This window comes from Talpa occidentalis, unplaced genomic scaffold, assembly GCF_014898055.3.
Source record: "Talpa occidentalis isolate TD23 unplaced genomic scaffold, MPIMG_talOcc4v2.1 talOcc4.7, whole genome shotgun sequence".
Classification (NCBI taxonomy): Eukaryota; Metazoa; Chordata; class Mammalia; order Eulipotyphla; family Talpidae; genus Talpa; species Talpa occidentalis.
The window spans coordinates 88,833,500-88,848,048 of NW_023605083.1; the positions used below are offsets into that span (position 1 = coordinate 88,833,500).

Genomic DNA, 14,549 nt, shown 5'->3' on the forward strand with positions numbered 1-14,549 from the left:
ATGAGCCAGAGGGAGAGGTAAACCAGACTGGTCCTACTATATTCCATCCATCCATCCATCCATCCATCCATCCATTCATCCATTCATCTCCACCCTCCACCCATCCCTCCACCCCTCCATCCCAGAATAGAAGGCAACGTGTAAACTTGGTCTCTCTTATGGCTGCTCCCTCAGCATCTAGACTATAGCCTGGCACCTAGTGGTGCTTGGATATTTTTGGATGAACAAAGGCATCCATCTAGTCACCTCTCTCTTCAGTCATCTAGTCATCCATCCCTCCCTTTATCTCTCCACTGTTCATTCATTTATTTATCAAACATTCCTATTTTGCCAGTATCAGGCCAGGCATGGAGGTTCAAGAGGAGATGGAGATATAGCCCCCATTCTTGAGGACTTCAAAGTCTATAAAGGGGGCCATATCTGGAAGGGCATTTTAGGAAGAAGTGACACAGGAGTTAAGGAATCAGCATGTGATGTCCTGCTGAGGAACAGCAAAAGATGGGGCTGGTGAGGCTGGCAGAAGCCACTTCACCGAGGGTCTTTAATTCAAGTTAGGAAGTGAACAGCTACTGAAGTGTTGAGGTCAGAGAGTGACTTGGTTGGATCTGTACTTGAGAACAATCACTCTGATGTCTGGAGTGGAGGCCTGGGCAGGGTAGGGGCTGGGAGAGGCCCAGTAGACACTCTAAGTTCTTCATCTAACTCAATCTCAGTGCACTATGTCCATGGGGCCTCCTCTCCTTTTTTTTTTTTTTAAGATTTATTTATTTATTTAACAAGATTCAGGGTATAGACCAGATGCATGGGAGAGTGAGAGAATTCACTAGAGACAGAGCGGGGAACAGAACAGGCAGACTGAGGAAATACACTGCTGAGGGGAGCAGCGGGCGCGACAGGAGAGGTCCACCCCGCCATGTGGGACCCTCGCAGGCGGCCGGGATCGAACCCGCGCTGCAGAGGCTGCGTGGCGCTCAACCGCCTGCGCCACCAGGGGAGGCCCCGGTATTTTTCTTTTTCTTTCTGGCTTATTTTGCTGAGCATGATCCCTTCCAGCTTCATCCATATTTTGGAGATGGTATATTGAGTATGGAGACTAAAATTGTGGCATGGATGAGGTCACCTATGGAACATATACAGAGACATAATCAGAAGTGGAGGGGTGGTTGAGCTCCTGGAGAAAGATGAGGGTGCCTTTTGGCACAGGCTTAAGTATAAACGAGCAGCCTTGCATTAACTCCCTCCCTGTGCTTCCCAGGCCTCAGGGCTGTCTGAATGGATGGGGAAGCAGATGGAGCCTTTGCGCACCATGTCGCCGGCAGTCATCACCTTGATCTTGTCCTTGCTCATTGCTGTGTTCACAGAGTGCACCAGCAATGTGGCCACTGCCACCCTGTTCCTGCCCATCTTTGCTTCCATGGTAAGTAACCCTGCTGGGCTGAGGGGCTGACCCTCAACCATTATTTCATAGAGCATGTGGACTATAAGCATGTCCTGAGTCCCTAGAGAGGCAGCAAAATCAAGGGCCAGAGTCTGGCCAGGTTTTGGAGACATGATTCTGGCCCAGGTTCTGACAGACTCTTGTGCCCTTCAGGACTCTGGGCCTGCCCTCAAGGTGTTTCTCATTCATCTTTGTGTTCTCCATGCTGACCAAAGTGCTAAGCCCCAACCAGGTGCTTAGAATGGGCTGACTTACAAATGTAATTGATTATTTCTCCAGTGGGGGAGACAGGATGTACCTAGGAGGAGTGGGCCAGTGCCAGGGCAGAGTGCTAGCGGCTCTCTGAGTACGTAGCATGGGTGTACAGGAGGACAGCAGAGCAGGGAGCATCACTGGCTGGGACCCACTGGGAAGAGGTGTTGGGTAAGGTAGGACTTGGGAGTTGTGGGAGGGGAGATGTTCTGAGAAGATGGTAGCCCAAGTAAAGGAAATGGGGGGCATAATCGAAGACTGCCAGAAACCAGAGGCCAGGCACCTGTGAGAACTGAGCCCAGAGAGGTAGTGAGTGGTGATGGTGGAGGGGGCTGCAGCATGCTGGGCTAAAAAGTTTTTGCCTGGACATGCATGCTTTGGAGTTGGAGTTGAGAAGAAAGTGGAGCTAATAAGAAAACCAGCGTAATCTTTCCCTTTCTTGCATATCCTTCTGTCACTCCATATGGCAGCACCAACCTCAGGCTGGTACAGAAATTGTCTAGGCTTAGAGTTAGAAGACCTGTGTTTACATTTATTTGATCCCCCAACATGTCACCCAAGTTCTTTCTTCCTGGACTTGGGCTGAGTGTCCACTAAGATGAGAGCTATGAAAATCCTCGGTAGACAGCAAAACAAACCTGAGAGAGGCCGGTGTGGTCATTGTGGGGTTGGGAGATAGAATTACAAAGGTCTGAACGCAGGATTGCAGTTGGTACATTTCCACTTGCTGCCTGGTTGTCCACGTGGAGAAAAAGCAAAGTGGATTTCTCCTACCATCCAAGAGAAGTGACAGCATTAAAAATAGCGAGGCAGGCCCGTCTTCCCTCCCCCAAGCAGGCTGCCCACACAGATGCCAAGGAGAATCTTTTGATGCAGGGCATGCGGTGGTGGCCTCTACTTCCCTAGTAGGAAGCTTTGTTACCTCCAGTCCCAGCACAGCCCCCGGGGCTCCAAGCAGGACCTTCACCCAAGCAGGTCATCAGGCCCTTTGAAAACATTTCTAGAACCAGAAGCCCCAAGTAGGATTGCCTGTAGTTACTTCCAAGGGTCCCTTGCTGGCAGGAAAGGGAAAGGGGTGATCTTCTAGCCAGTTCACAGAGCACGTGGGTACATGGACCATGGGTACCCAAGGCCAGGACAAGTGGGGGAGCCACAGACAGATGGGGCCCCTGCCAGGGGCCGCTCAGGTGGCAGGAGCAATGTGATTTTGTGCAACCTTTTCAGACACCAGTTTACCAACAGGTGCCATAACTTGAAACCTGAAACCCTCTCACCCAGCAATTTCATGTCCAGGACTATATCGCAGGACAATAGTCAGAGATGCCTACAAGCATTATAAAGATGAGCATCACAGAATTAATTATAAAATTATTTCCATAAGAGTAGGGCAGAATAAGTTACATATATCCACACAATGCAATGCTGTCAAGCCATTAAAAAATTAGTTTTGAAGGATATTTAATAAAATGGAAATATGTGCAATTTTAAAGTTGAAAATGTAATTCATACACATGGCTAAGAAATGTCTAATGATGCAAAACAGTATACAGGACTTATCCCTCTAGGCCTTCCCTAAGACAACTTCTGATAGGGATTTCTTAAGTATTCTGGATCTCTCTCTCTCTATTTTTTTAAAATTTATTTTTATTTATTTATGCATACAAGAACTCGGATATAGGCCAGAGGTGTAGGGGTGAGAGGATTCACCAGAGACAGAGGAGTGGGGAGCAGAGCAGGTCAATTTACTGAAATACACTGCTGAGGGGAGCAGTGGGAAAGACAGGGGAGGTCTGCTGCTCCACGTGGGTTTGTTCCCTGGCTGGAGATCGAACTTGTGCTGCAGTGGCTTGTGATTGCTTGATGGTGCTATGACTTAATCCCTTGCTGCACCAGGGAGGCCCCCTTCTCTCTCTCTTTAAATGAATGGTCTCATTCTCTGTCCTGTTCTTTATCTTAATTTTTTCTTTATCTAACCATAAATCTTGGAGAGCTTTCCATGTTAGCACATGAAACCTGCCCAGTTCTCTACAGCTATGAACATTCCATTGTTTGCATAAACGTAATTTATTGAACCCTTCTGCTATTGATAGCTGTTGAGTCTGTTTCCTGGGTGTTGTTGCTGTTATAATGTTGCAGTGAGCATCTTGAGGACACATACCTGTCCTCATGTGCATGTATATCAGCATGACAGATGATTAATTTTGATAGATATTGACAGATATTATGAATTACATTATAATAGCCTTCATTCAAGAAATATTTAATGAGTGTCTGTCTACTATGTGCTAGGTGCTGTTTTATGTGGCCGAATTTTAAGATGCAGAGTAAAAAAGGTGGATACCATTTCATATGCAAAATTCTCTCAGTTGTGTATAGAAACACAGACACATGTGGATGCATGCCCAGGCAAGAGGTGGTCCTCATCCTTTTCCATCTGTGCAGGACAGACAGACACCCCTGCACACAAGGGCTGCAGGAACACCACAGAATTCATTGCAGTCTTCATGCCCAGCCTGGTCTCTGGCACATTGTAGGTGCCCAAGAAACTAATGTTCAGTGAATTGAAGGGGTTTAGGAAAGCCTCCCAGGGCCTGAGTTCAGCCTCCTGCTGAGTCCACCAGTGTCATCGTCCAGGTTGAGAGAGTAGGGTAGTGGGCCAGGCAGGACAAGGGCGCAGGGGATGTACACGCATTAGGGAATACTTTCCAGAATTATGGTCCCCGGAGTTTTTGTTTTCCACTTCTGTGACCTTACTACGCTGTGTTTTGCCCCAGTCACGTTCCATTGGCCTCAACCCGCTGTACGTCATGCTCCCTTGTACCCTGAGTGCGTCCTTTGCCTTCATGTTGCCTGTGGCCACCCCACCTAACTCCATCGTGTTTGCCTATGGACATCTCAAGGTTTCTGACATGGTAACGCAGTCACTTTTATTTATTCCTACAGTTACTCACTGTTTTCGGGAGGGACGCCCCATTTTTAGTGACATGTGATGTCATGCAATTTGGGACTGTCATCCAACATCTAGATCACATTCATTATTTGCATTTATAAGCAGCCTTTTTTTTTTGAAGTGATATCAAGTTTTATAGACAATTCTGAATCCCAGAGGTGAGAGGCAGGTTATGGCCTGTCACCTACCTGGGGGAGTCGAGCCATCACCAGAAGAGCTCTTGAAAGGGGTGGGTGTGGGGGTTCCAGGTGGCCAAGATGGACTTGGAAGCAAGAACCATGAGGACAGTCAGGAGGGGCAAGGCTGAGATGAGGAAGCCATGTGCATGACAGCCAGAGATTTGTAGAGATGTTGGAGGGTTGGGGAAAGAGGGTGGATGAGGCCTTGGAAACAAAAGCCATGGAAAGAGAAACTCTAGGTCTGCTCTGGCTTTGTCACCTCTGAGGAGAAAGGGAGTGTACGAGGCGGGGAGGCCAGAAATGAAGCTCCCTACCTCAGCCCAGGCAGATGTCAGTCCTCTCATAGCCTCCTGGGCATCTTGGGGTCTCCATGGGGTACTCTCACAGAAAGTGGGTCCCTGAAGCCAGGGTGCAAGTGCAATGTCAATCTGCAGGAAAAAATATCTACAACAGGATTTTCAGTCAGTGGCTGATGGCATTTGGAAAGAACGTAGAGCAGGCATCAGTAAGAGCCACAGGTAGCACTCAGGAAGCCGCACGGGCTTGTGGGACCTGGTCAGAACCCCAACTCCCCAGTGGCTCCCTGGGTGGACTGGGCCTGTGGCCTCACATCGCCTCCCTGAGGCCCACTTTTCCAAATGCTCAGGTAGGCAGAGACCGCCCTCCCCCACCCTCCCCACGCCTGTCCTGCCTGTGTCACAGGGGTACCACTGCACCGTTGATACTTTCTGGACAGGAAGTTGCTTTGTTTGGGTGTGGGGTGGGCACAGAGCAGGGGCCAGCGTGGGTGGCCCAGTAAGGAGCCTGGGGCCACTTCTCCCCCAGCGCAAGTGCCCATTGTGCTGTTTGCCTTTGTTCTGACAACCCAGCAGGCTCCAGAGAACTGACTGACCCTGCTTTTTTCCTCCCCAGGTGAAAACAGGATTTATGATGAACATAATTGGAGTCTTCTGTGTGTTTCTGGCAATCAACACCTGGGGACGGGTCATATTTGACTTGGATCATTTCCCTGCCTGGGCAAATATGACACATGTTGACACTTAAGAAGAGCCACAGGACCAGCCACACACCCCCTGTCCTCCCGAGAACTCCCGAACCTTCCGGCACACCTTGCAGCACATCTTTGGGCTTCACACCCCAAAGTGATCCAATGACGCCCCCACCCCATCGAGACCCAAATGGGCCACCTCTTCATCAGGGCCCCAGTGCAGAGGTGGGGATGGGCTCGGAGGCAAAGTGCCTCTCAGGAGGCTGCCACTGTCCAGTCCATCTTTCCAGGGTCCCTGCTGTCATGGCTGGGGTGGCCAGGCTCCCATTCAGCCTTGCACTGGCCCCACACTGGACCCTGCCATCCACCTGTGTAGCCCCAGGATCTTCTGGGTAGGACTCAGGGCCCCAGCTCTGGAGGTGAGAAAACACCTTCCAGAATCAATGCCTCTTTCAGCTTCCCTGGGCTGCCTTGGATCACTCTCCTGTCATCAGAAGGGGCCGACCCACCCCAGGGACAGTGTGTGGTCCTGGGCAGCTTCCTGCTGCAGGAGTGAAAGCAGGATGCGGAGTCTTGTAGGACTGCTGGGGAGTGTGGCTGGGGATATGGTTCCACAAAAAGGGCTGGGACCTGGAGTTGCTGATTCTGGAGGACGCCCCCACAGCACGCCATTGGCTTCCCTGCTCCCTCCTTCCCTCGCTCCATTCTAATGATAGTCTGACCCCTTTCCTAGTGCCTCCTTCAACTCCTCAGTCCCTTTGTTGTCTGGCCAACATTTGCTGGAATCCACGGGCTGGGGTGCTCCAGCACCCCTCTTTTTCTGGAGTTCAGTTGGCCCTCTGGGAGCCACCCCTACACAACTGGAACGGCGCTCCAAGTACTAGCAGTGATGGCTCTTTGGGGACGACAGAGGAGTGTCTATCTCCTTCCTCTCCTGCAGGCTCAGTGGACACGGCACCGTTACTTCAGAGTCTGTCAGCCGCCCCCTTGGTGACTGGTCTTCACAGCAATGCCCAGGGGTGACCGAGCATCACTGAGCAGATAGCCCCTGCCCCTGAGCCAATCTACCTGAAGTTACTGGGCACAGTCCAGCAAGAGTGTGGAGCCCTCAGGACCCCTGTGAGGGAGATATGAGGGACACACACCCCCTTCCTCTTGGAACCTATTTTGTTTCCTTGTGCTGTCCTGGGAAAGAGGCAGAGGCAAATATATGAGGACCATCAGGGGCATTCCTCAGGGCAGGAGAAAGCATGAGAACCCAAGGAAACTGTTCAAGGATCAACCAGAACCTGGCTTCTCGGGCGGGGTGATTCCTGGCCAAACCTGCTGCCCTGGGAAGGCACGCCATGCTCTCTGTGGTGTTAGGGGTGTAGGGGCGGGGGATGGAGCACTCACGCCCACCTCCTGTGTGCAGGCCTCCCTGTGTGGCACACCCACTGGCTCCTCCTTCCACCTCTGCAGCCCCCTGTGAGAAGGCAGGTGTGAATCTCCTCCTTTGTCTTTGAGAATACTGGGGCTCAGACAGGTCAAGTCACACGTCCAAAGTCATACTTCAGGTTCACGCAGTGAAGGTTCCAATCCAGATCTTCCACCTCCACGGCCACTTCTCCATAAGGGTCTTGTTTTTATGGGGACTGTAGGGAAAGATGGGTGACCAAGAACAAATCCACCCCAAGACCCTGACTGGTCAGGGAAGGTCAGGGGACCAGAGCCCCCTTCTGCCTCCCTTGAGGGCTCAGGACAGTGAGCTTTTGGTTGGAGAGAGCAATATGAAATGGCCACCTGCCCCCATGAGATAAAACCCACCCCTCCATTGCTGCTCTCCAAGCTGCTGCTGTTGACATGTCTGGCCCAGCTGTGCGAGGGCTCTCTGAGGACTTGTACTTCCTGCTCAGTCTGGTGCAGGCCGCCACAGTGTGATTGGTAAATAAACACTTGATGAGCAGTCAATTAGATGTACACTTCTGGTAGCAGCCAAGGTCAGTGGAGGTCATCGAAGGTGGGCCTCGAAGGATACATGGGACCAGGGAGACTAGTGGCAGAGGGTGAATGGGTGGGGTCCTCCACCAGACTCCACTTGTTTAAGCTCTGACAGGAAGGCTGGGTGGGGCTTCAGGAGAGTAAATCCCAAGGCTTCGGAGGCAAACCAAAGCTGTTTGTAAACTTCAAGCTGACAGGAGTGGCACTACCATGGCTGGTGCCCATTAGGAATGCTTTTGGGTGCAAGTGAGAGAACCCCCAGCTAACAGAGGCTTAAACCATAAGGCCATTTACTGTTCCCTGAGTGGGAAGTCTGGAGGGAGACAGTCATGGACACTGGTTCAGCCTTTCACTGAGGTCACCTGGACTCTGGCTCTAGTCCTCTCTGCCATGCTAAGAGTAACCTGCCTTTATTACCCTCATGCCACACACACAACTGCATTTAGAGCAGGGGCACAATGATGCCAATTGCATGTTTCCCTATCGGAAAGCAAGTCCACCTCAGAAAGCCCTACAGGTTTCACGTTATGTCTTATTAGCCAGAACTAGGTTATATGCTTGCTCACACTGCCAATCACCAACAAAGGGAAATTAGAATAGCACGAGTAATTAGGACTCATCTCTTGGACTTGGGGAATTGCCTGTTTCCTGAAATCAAGAGGTTTCCCCCCATTGCAAAATCTAGCTTCTAGTAGAAAAAAAAGATGGGGGGACTGTTGGGTAGGTGGCAAGTAGGGTCTGGTATTACCATTCTTTGAGAAGGCTGCCCTCACTCCAGGGTACTTGAATGGCTCCCTTTCCATGGAATTCAATAGAAACATGCTTTTAGGTAGGAGGAGTGTGGCTTGGTCAAGCACTTCAGCTCTGCCTCCACTTCACAAAGGCCTGGACTCCTCCAGACCCACTGGATTGGGAGGCTAGCAGCTGAGTCACAGACTGAGCTTGGTCCATGCTCCACTAATTGGTGTACAATTTGGGCCTTGGTTTCTGTCAGGAAGGGGCTGGACTAGAGGATCTAAGGGCATTTCCCCAGAAACATGTGTCCCTTTACTGACCCCCACTGACCTCCAATATGTTTGGACTAGATGAAGTCCTCACAAGTCCTCATGTTTTTGCAGCTTGGAGTCTATCACATGGCCCACTCCTACCCTGTCTGGACCTTAGCCATTTGCCAAAGTGCCTTTCCACCACTCAAATCTTCCTCTAACAAGTTGTAAAGAGAATCTACCCCAAACCTTTCAGTTCTCCCTTCTTGGCATCTGAAACAGAGATCTGGGCCCAAGGTTTGCTGAACACATACTCTGCCCGGGATCATGCTGATTTTTTCTCAGGACTTAAGACTTCACAGGCTTCCAAAGGTCGGGCCCCCTACCGTCTGGTCTCAGAATTAGGATCTCAGGTGGGTGGGCCACAGTTCTCCTTCCCTGTCCCTTGGAGTCAAGAATTCCCTTGGGAGAGACCTGGTGGGTGCAGTGAGCAGGGCCTCTCTGGGGACCAGTGAAGTCTTCTCCCCATCATCCCTCACACACGAATGAAAATAAAGGATAGTGAGACTTGCTCGATCACAAGCAGGAAGTCAGTTCACCAGCAGAGTCCACTTTTCACAACGAATATGGACATTTTGGGGTGAGACCCTTCATGGCCTGTTCTTATTTGAGGAAATAAGGACCAAAGGCTGGATTCTCTGATTCAAAACTGCAGCTGGCAGTCCTATTCCTGCTCAGAACTCCTTCCAGCTTCTCTCTGTCTCCCAAACAAACAGGGCAGCTCATTAAAAAAAAAAGTTTCATCAAGATAAATTTTCCACACCATGGAATGGGTTTTTACATTCTTCAACATAGTGTAAACAGGATTCTTACCATTTCAGGCTGAGAGTCTTGACATCAGATATTTAGTTGATTTCACTTGGCGTCCTGGGCTAGGACTTGGGTTCTCACCTCCCTGCCCTGGGCGTGTCTTCCAGATGTTTCCCTGATCTACAAGTCAAGATGCCCATTTCTATCCTCAGAGACACAGACGCCCTCCACGGGCAGTTTTAGAGCACCGTTTATCTCCCTGCTTTAGCTATGAAGGCTCAAGAAATATTAAAATTCAACCTCAGAACACCCTGGTATCCAATCAAAACATTCTAACTAGTTTTATGTTAAAATTTAATATGTACACAGTGAAAGAAATTCCAACAGTACAAACCTTGAGAGCCCTCATCCCCCGTTTCTGCACTCCAGAAGGGCAACCGATGAATGATTTCCTACGTATCCTCCCAGAAATATTACGTATATCCAAGCTTATGTAATCGCTCCTCTTTTTACTTATGGGAGAAGATTACACCTCTGTCCTTATTTCCACTCTCTGCCCCCCACCTACCAATTTATTTGGGGATCATTCCACATCAGGACATAATTTGGCCAGTTTTCTTTCCCACTCAATAGAAACTTTGTTTTGAAAAATTATATTCGGTGAAAGGCACAGATCCTAAGTGCACAATTTCAGATTCTGCATATAGAATGCGAGCAACCCTCCATTTCCGTCTCTTTCCCTCCCCACCCCAGAAAGTTCTCCATTCTCTTCTCTGAGTAACCATGCATCTTCTCTGAGTAACCACTGTTGATTTCTGTTGCATTGGGTTTGTTTTGCCTGTTGAACTTTCAAGGAGTGGGATCATGCAGCACATATTATTTTGGGTCTGATACCTTTTACTTAACAAAATACTTTTGAAATTCATTCCTGTTGTGTGTATCCAATGATTTCTTTTATTATTGTTGCAAAGTGGTGTTGCATTACTTTGTGATGGAATCTGCCGAAATTTGTTTATTCTCTCTTGATGGACATTTGGGTTGTTCCCATTGGGGGCTCTGATGCATAAAGCTAATACAAAATTCTCTGTGCAAGTCTTTTTGTTTTGGACATATGCTTTCATTTCTACTAGATGTGTGCCTAGGAGTAAACCTCAGTCTTTTGAGAGCTTGTTTGGAGGTTCTAGTAGGGGAGCACAGCTACTCCTATACCCTCGATCCACGACCGGTCCGTCTCTATTCCGGGAAGTCTTTCCTCTTTGACCGAGCGCGCAGCTTCGGGAGGGACACACAGGGAGCAGTGAGGGAGGAAGGGACACCCGCCTAGCCAGCCAGAGCAGCCGAATCAACCCTGGCGATCAATGGGGTGACAGATGTCGCAGCCAGATCACCCTCACATCCGACCTCAGTCTTTTGAAAGGCTGCGTCAACTCTATGTGAATGTACACCAAATAATGAACAAGTTCCCTCTTAATGGGCACTGAGGTCATTTCAGTCTGATGCAAATATTGTAACAAACATACTTCCGCTTACATCTTTGTGAACGTGTGTGAGAATACGTTCCCGGAATGACGTGTGCTGGATGAAGGGGTATTATACTTAAGTCTGGAACAGCTATTTCCAAACTGCTTTTCAAAGAGACTGCGTCAATATATAGTCTCAAGAACTGAGCATGAGACCTTACTCTCACACACCCTTGGCAACTCTCTGTATAATCAGATCTCAGTTTTCACTAATCTAATAATTGAATCATGCTATTTCCTGATTTTCATTTTATTTTCTTTAAATTGCAAGCAATGTTGAACTTCCCCCCACATATTTATAACACATTTGGGTATCTTTTTTTGGCGGTATATTCTATTTTTCCCATTTTCAAAAAAGGAAAAAAAATTCCTTTTTATTTGTAAGAACTCTTTATATATTAAGAAAATTATTTGTCTTTCATAGGAATATTTATAGTACATGTTAGAGCTGCTGAAGGTAGTTACTCTATTTAGTCTTCTTTAAAATTTTCCCTCCTAACTATTCACACGTTTTTTATAAGAATTTCTGAATCAGCTTCTTTTGTTCCCAAAAAGCCCCTGGTTTACTTCTCTGGCTATCTCTCCTACTGCTTTCCTCCCTCTCCAGGGTTCATTGACCTCAGCACTAATGGCATTTTGGAACGAGAACTTCTTTGTTGTAGGGAGATGTTCCCTGTAAGGTGGGATATTCTATTCAGCAGCATTTTGGTTGCTATTCACCAGCTGCCAAAGGCACACCCCCTCACCTCCAGTTATAACAGGTGTTGCCAAATGTTGGGAGCCACTGACTCCCTCTGAGCCAGCTGCACTGGTCTCCTTCAAGCTCACAGAGTTTTGCAAAGGGCAGTCCTGCTCTCTCACCTTCAAATCTCTGCTCAAAGGCTACTTATCACCTATTTCAAAGCATAATGTCCCCACCTGCTCCCACTCTCTGCACTGTCCTTTGTTTTTTCCATTGCATCTTCCATCTTCTAATACACTATATAATTTACTTCTGCAGTGCTGTATTTTGCCTGTCTCTTCCGCATCTTGGAGAATGCGAGACCCACAAGGATGGGGATTTTTGTTGATATTGTTTGCTCCTGTTTCTCCTGTCCTACAACACACCTGGCACATGGAAGTCAGCAAGGCGTGGATGAATGACTGAATCGGAGTAGATCTGTAGATTAGGCTGGGGAGAAATGACATTGCAGTAACATTGATTATCCTATAAAGCAAAATGGCTTTTCCATATAATGAAAGTTTCCTTTTATGTCTTCCTGGAAAGTCTAAAAGTTTCTTACGAATGAGAATTCTCAATGCTGTTTGTAGAGAACATTTGCTCTTCTCTGCTTGAGATCAACTGCCTGACTCATGGCTTTGGGGGAGCAGGTTATGAGTGAACAGAGTGACCCTGGGTCTTCGGTGACATCTGGAGGCCCTCACTGTCCCTCTCCGCTTTCACCCAGGCAGAGCTCTTTCTCAGTCTCTCAGAAGGGCCACTGCATTGACTGGTGGTGCTTCCTGGCCATCTGTGGGCCCCAGCCAAGAGACATGGGAGGGACGCTGCTCAGAGATCGAGGGTTGATCTCTGACTTCTCCGGCCGGCAGGTGTTAGATGGCAGAGGGGGAACTTGCCTCTCCCGGCCAGTTCCCTCGCCTAACAGGAGGGGCCTGCACCTGGGGCCCTGTGCTCCCAAGGATTCCTGCACTGTTCTGTGGAACAGGGGTTTTGGAGAAGATACTTTTCCCAGTAAGCTTCTGCGAGGACAGAGAAAGAGGGGTCTTCCTTCCCCTCCTCTGCATCCCCAGCTCCTTCTAGGTTGGCCCTGCTCCGCACCTCACACTGCACCCTGCCCAGGCCTGTGGTGTGGGAGTGGGGCAATCAGAGGCCCACTTGAGCTCTGGACCTTCCTCCTGGATGTGGTGAAGGCACCTGTGAAATGGGTGCAATCATCCAAGGTTCCGAGACCTCTGAAGTGGCACATGGGGGCACTTGCTCAAGGGTCTGGTTCTCCCCAGGGCCTCCTTTTCTGCAGGGCCTAGAGCCCATCAGGACAATGTGAGCCTCAGGTCCACCCAAAGTCACCCTGGCTGAGCCTGAGGCAGCCTCCAGATGGGTCTGAAGTGGGATCTGGTGCCATCGCCAGCAGGCGTAAGACCTTCAGAAGCAGTAAGCTACTAAAAGATTATGGGGCTCTCCTTCTTGGGGTAGTCATATAAAACAAGGTGGTGCTTCTGAGGCCAACTGACTATTGGCATATAAGGTGCTGTGTGACCTCTTGCCCATCATGGCCCCCCTCCGGCCTTGCACTGTGCCTGGGACATCCCTGCGGGAGGCCTGGTGGGCAGTCCTGCAGCTGGTAGGGAGGCCAGGGGCAGGCGCCTGCCTGCTGTGGGGCTGCGGTAGTGTCCCGTGGTTCACCACTTCACATTTATAGCTACAGTGCTTCTCAGCTTACTGTCCCTGTGGTGGGAGGCCTGGCTCTCTGGAAACCACAGCTGTGGTTACTTGGGTGTCTGACTGAATGCTGAGCTGTGAAGGAGGCTCAGAAGTTTCCTAGGACATGGGGCCCAGCACCCTCTCGAGCCTGCCCTGGTCTTAGAACAAGGGTTGGTGCTAGAGGGAGCTGACAGTTTACTGAGGAACCTTGGTACCCATCCCTAAATTGGTCCCCTGTGAGGGACAGAAACCTTGCTGGATTGTGGGTGCTTCCTAGGCCCTAATGGGGCTCTGGGATAAGGGGTCATATGGAGGAGGTTAGAGAAAGACTTGAGGCTAGAGAAGGGCAAGAGCCGGGTGACAAAGGACCTCTTACCCCCCTGGTACTATGGTCAGTGCTGTTTTAGATTTATTTATTTATGCATACAAGAACTGGGGTACAGGCCAGTGGTGGGGGGGTTGTGAGAGCATTCACCAGAGACAGAGTGAGGAACAGAACAGGCAGACTGACTGAAATACACTGCTGAGGGGAGCAGCAGGCGAGGCAGGAGAGGTCTGCTGCGTCATGTGGGTAGCTCCCTGGCAGGGGATTGATCTCATGCTGTAGTGGCCGTGGATAGCTTGATAGTGCTGTGTCTTAACCCCTTGCCCCACCGGGAAGGCCCCGGTCAGTGCTGTTTTTACAGCCACTGAGATAGAACCAGCTCTTCGTCCACTGCAGTGGCCAAGGTGGGCCCAGCTGGCCGCTCACAGGACCTGGGCTAGGTTGCTGGCGCTTGTGCCCTAGTGAGCACTCAGGAAGCACAGAGCTGCTGCTTTCCAGGCAGAATGTCTTTCCCTGCTGGGTGTCATAGGTGGTCTCACTGCTGGAGGGGCCAGTCCTGTCCTTTCCCTGGCCTGGGTGTGACTCCAGCAAGCCAGTGAGGGTCTGGGGCTGGCCCAGGTTAGGCTAGCTACAGATGGAGTCCTGTCGGCTGTGCACCCCCGTGACTCTACCTTGCTCTGCTTCAGTTAATAGGCCACC

At 49.8% G+C, this 14,549-nt stretch overlaps 1 protein-coding gene across 2 annotated transcripts in view; it reads left to right on the top strand.

Annotated features, from left to right (window-relative positions):
- The window catches only part of SLC13A5 (solute carrier family 13 member 5), a 30,871-nt gene extending 20,213 nt beyond the window's left edge, over positions 1 to 10,658 (top strand). For both annotated transcript variants that reach the window (XM_037493884.1, XM_037493883.2), the window contains exons 10-12: positions 1,256 to 1,417; positions 4,465 to 4,602; positions 5,732 to 10,658. In XM_037493884.1, coding sequence (XP_037349781.1) covers positions 1,256 to 1,417; positions 4,465 to 4,602; positions 5,732 to 5,863 — 432 coding nt within the window. In that variant the 3' untranslated portion in view covers positions 5,864 to 10,658. The remainder of the gene's footprint in view (positions 1 to 1,255; positions 1,418 to 4,464; positions 4,603 to 5,731) is intronic.
- Positions 10,659 to 14,549: the final 3,891 nt, after the last annotated feature.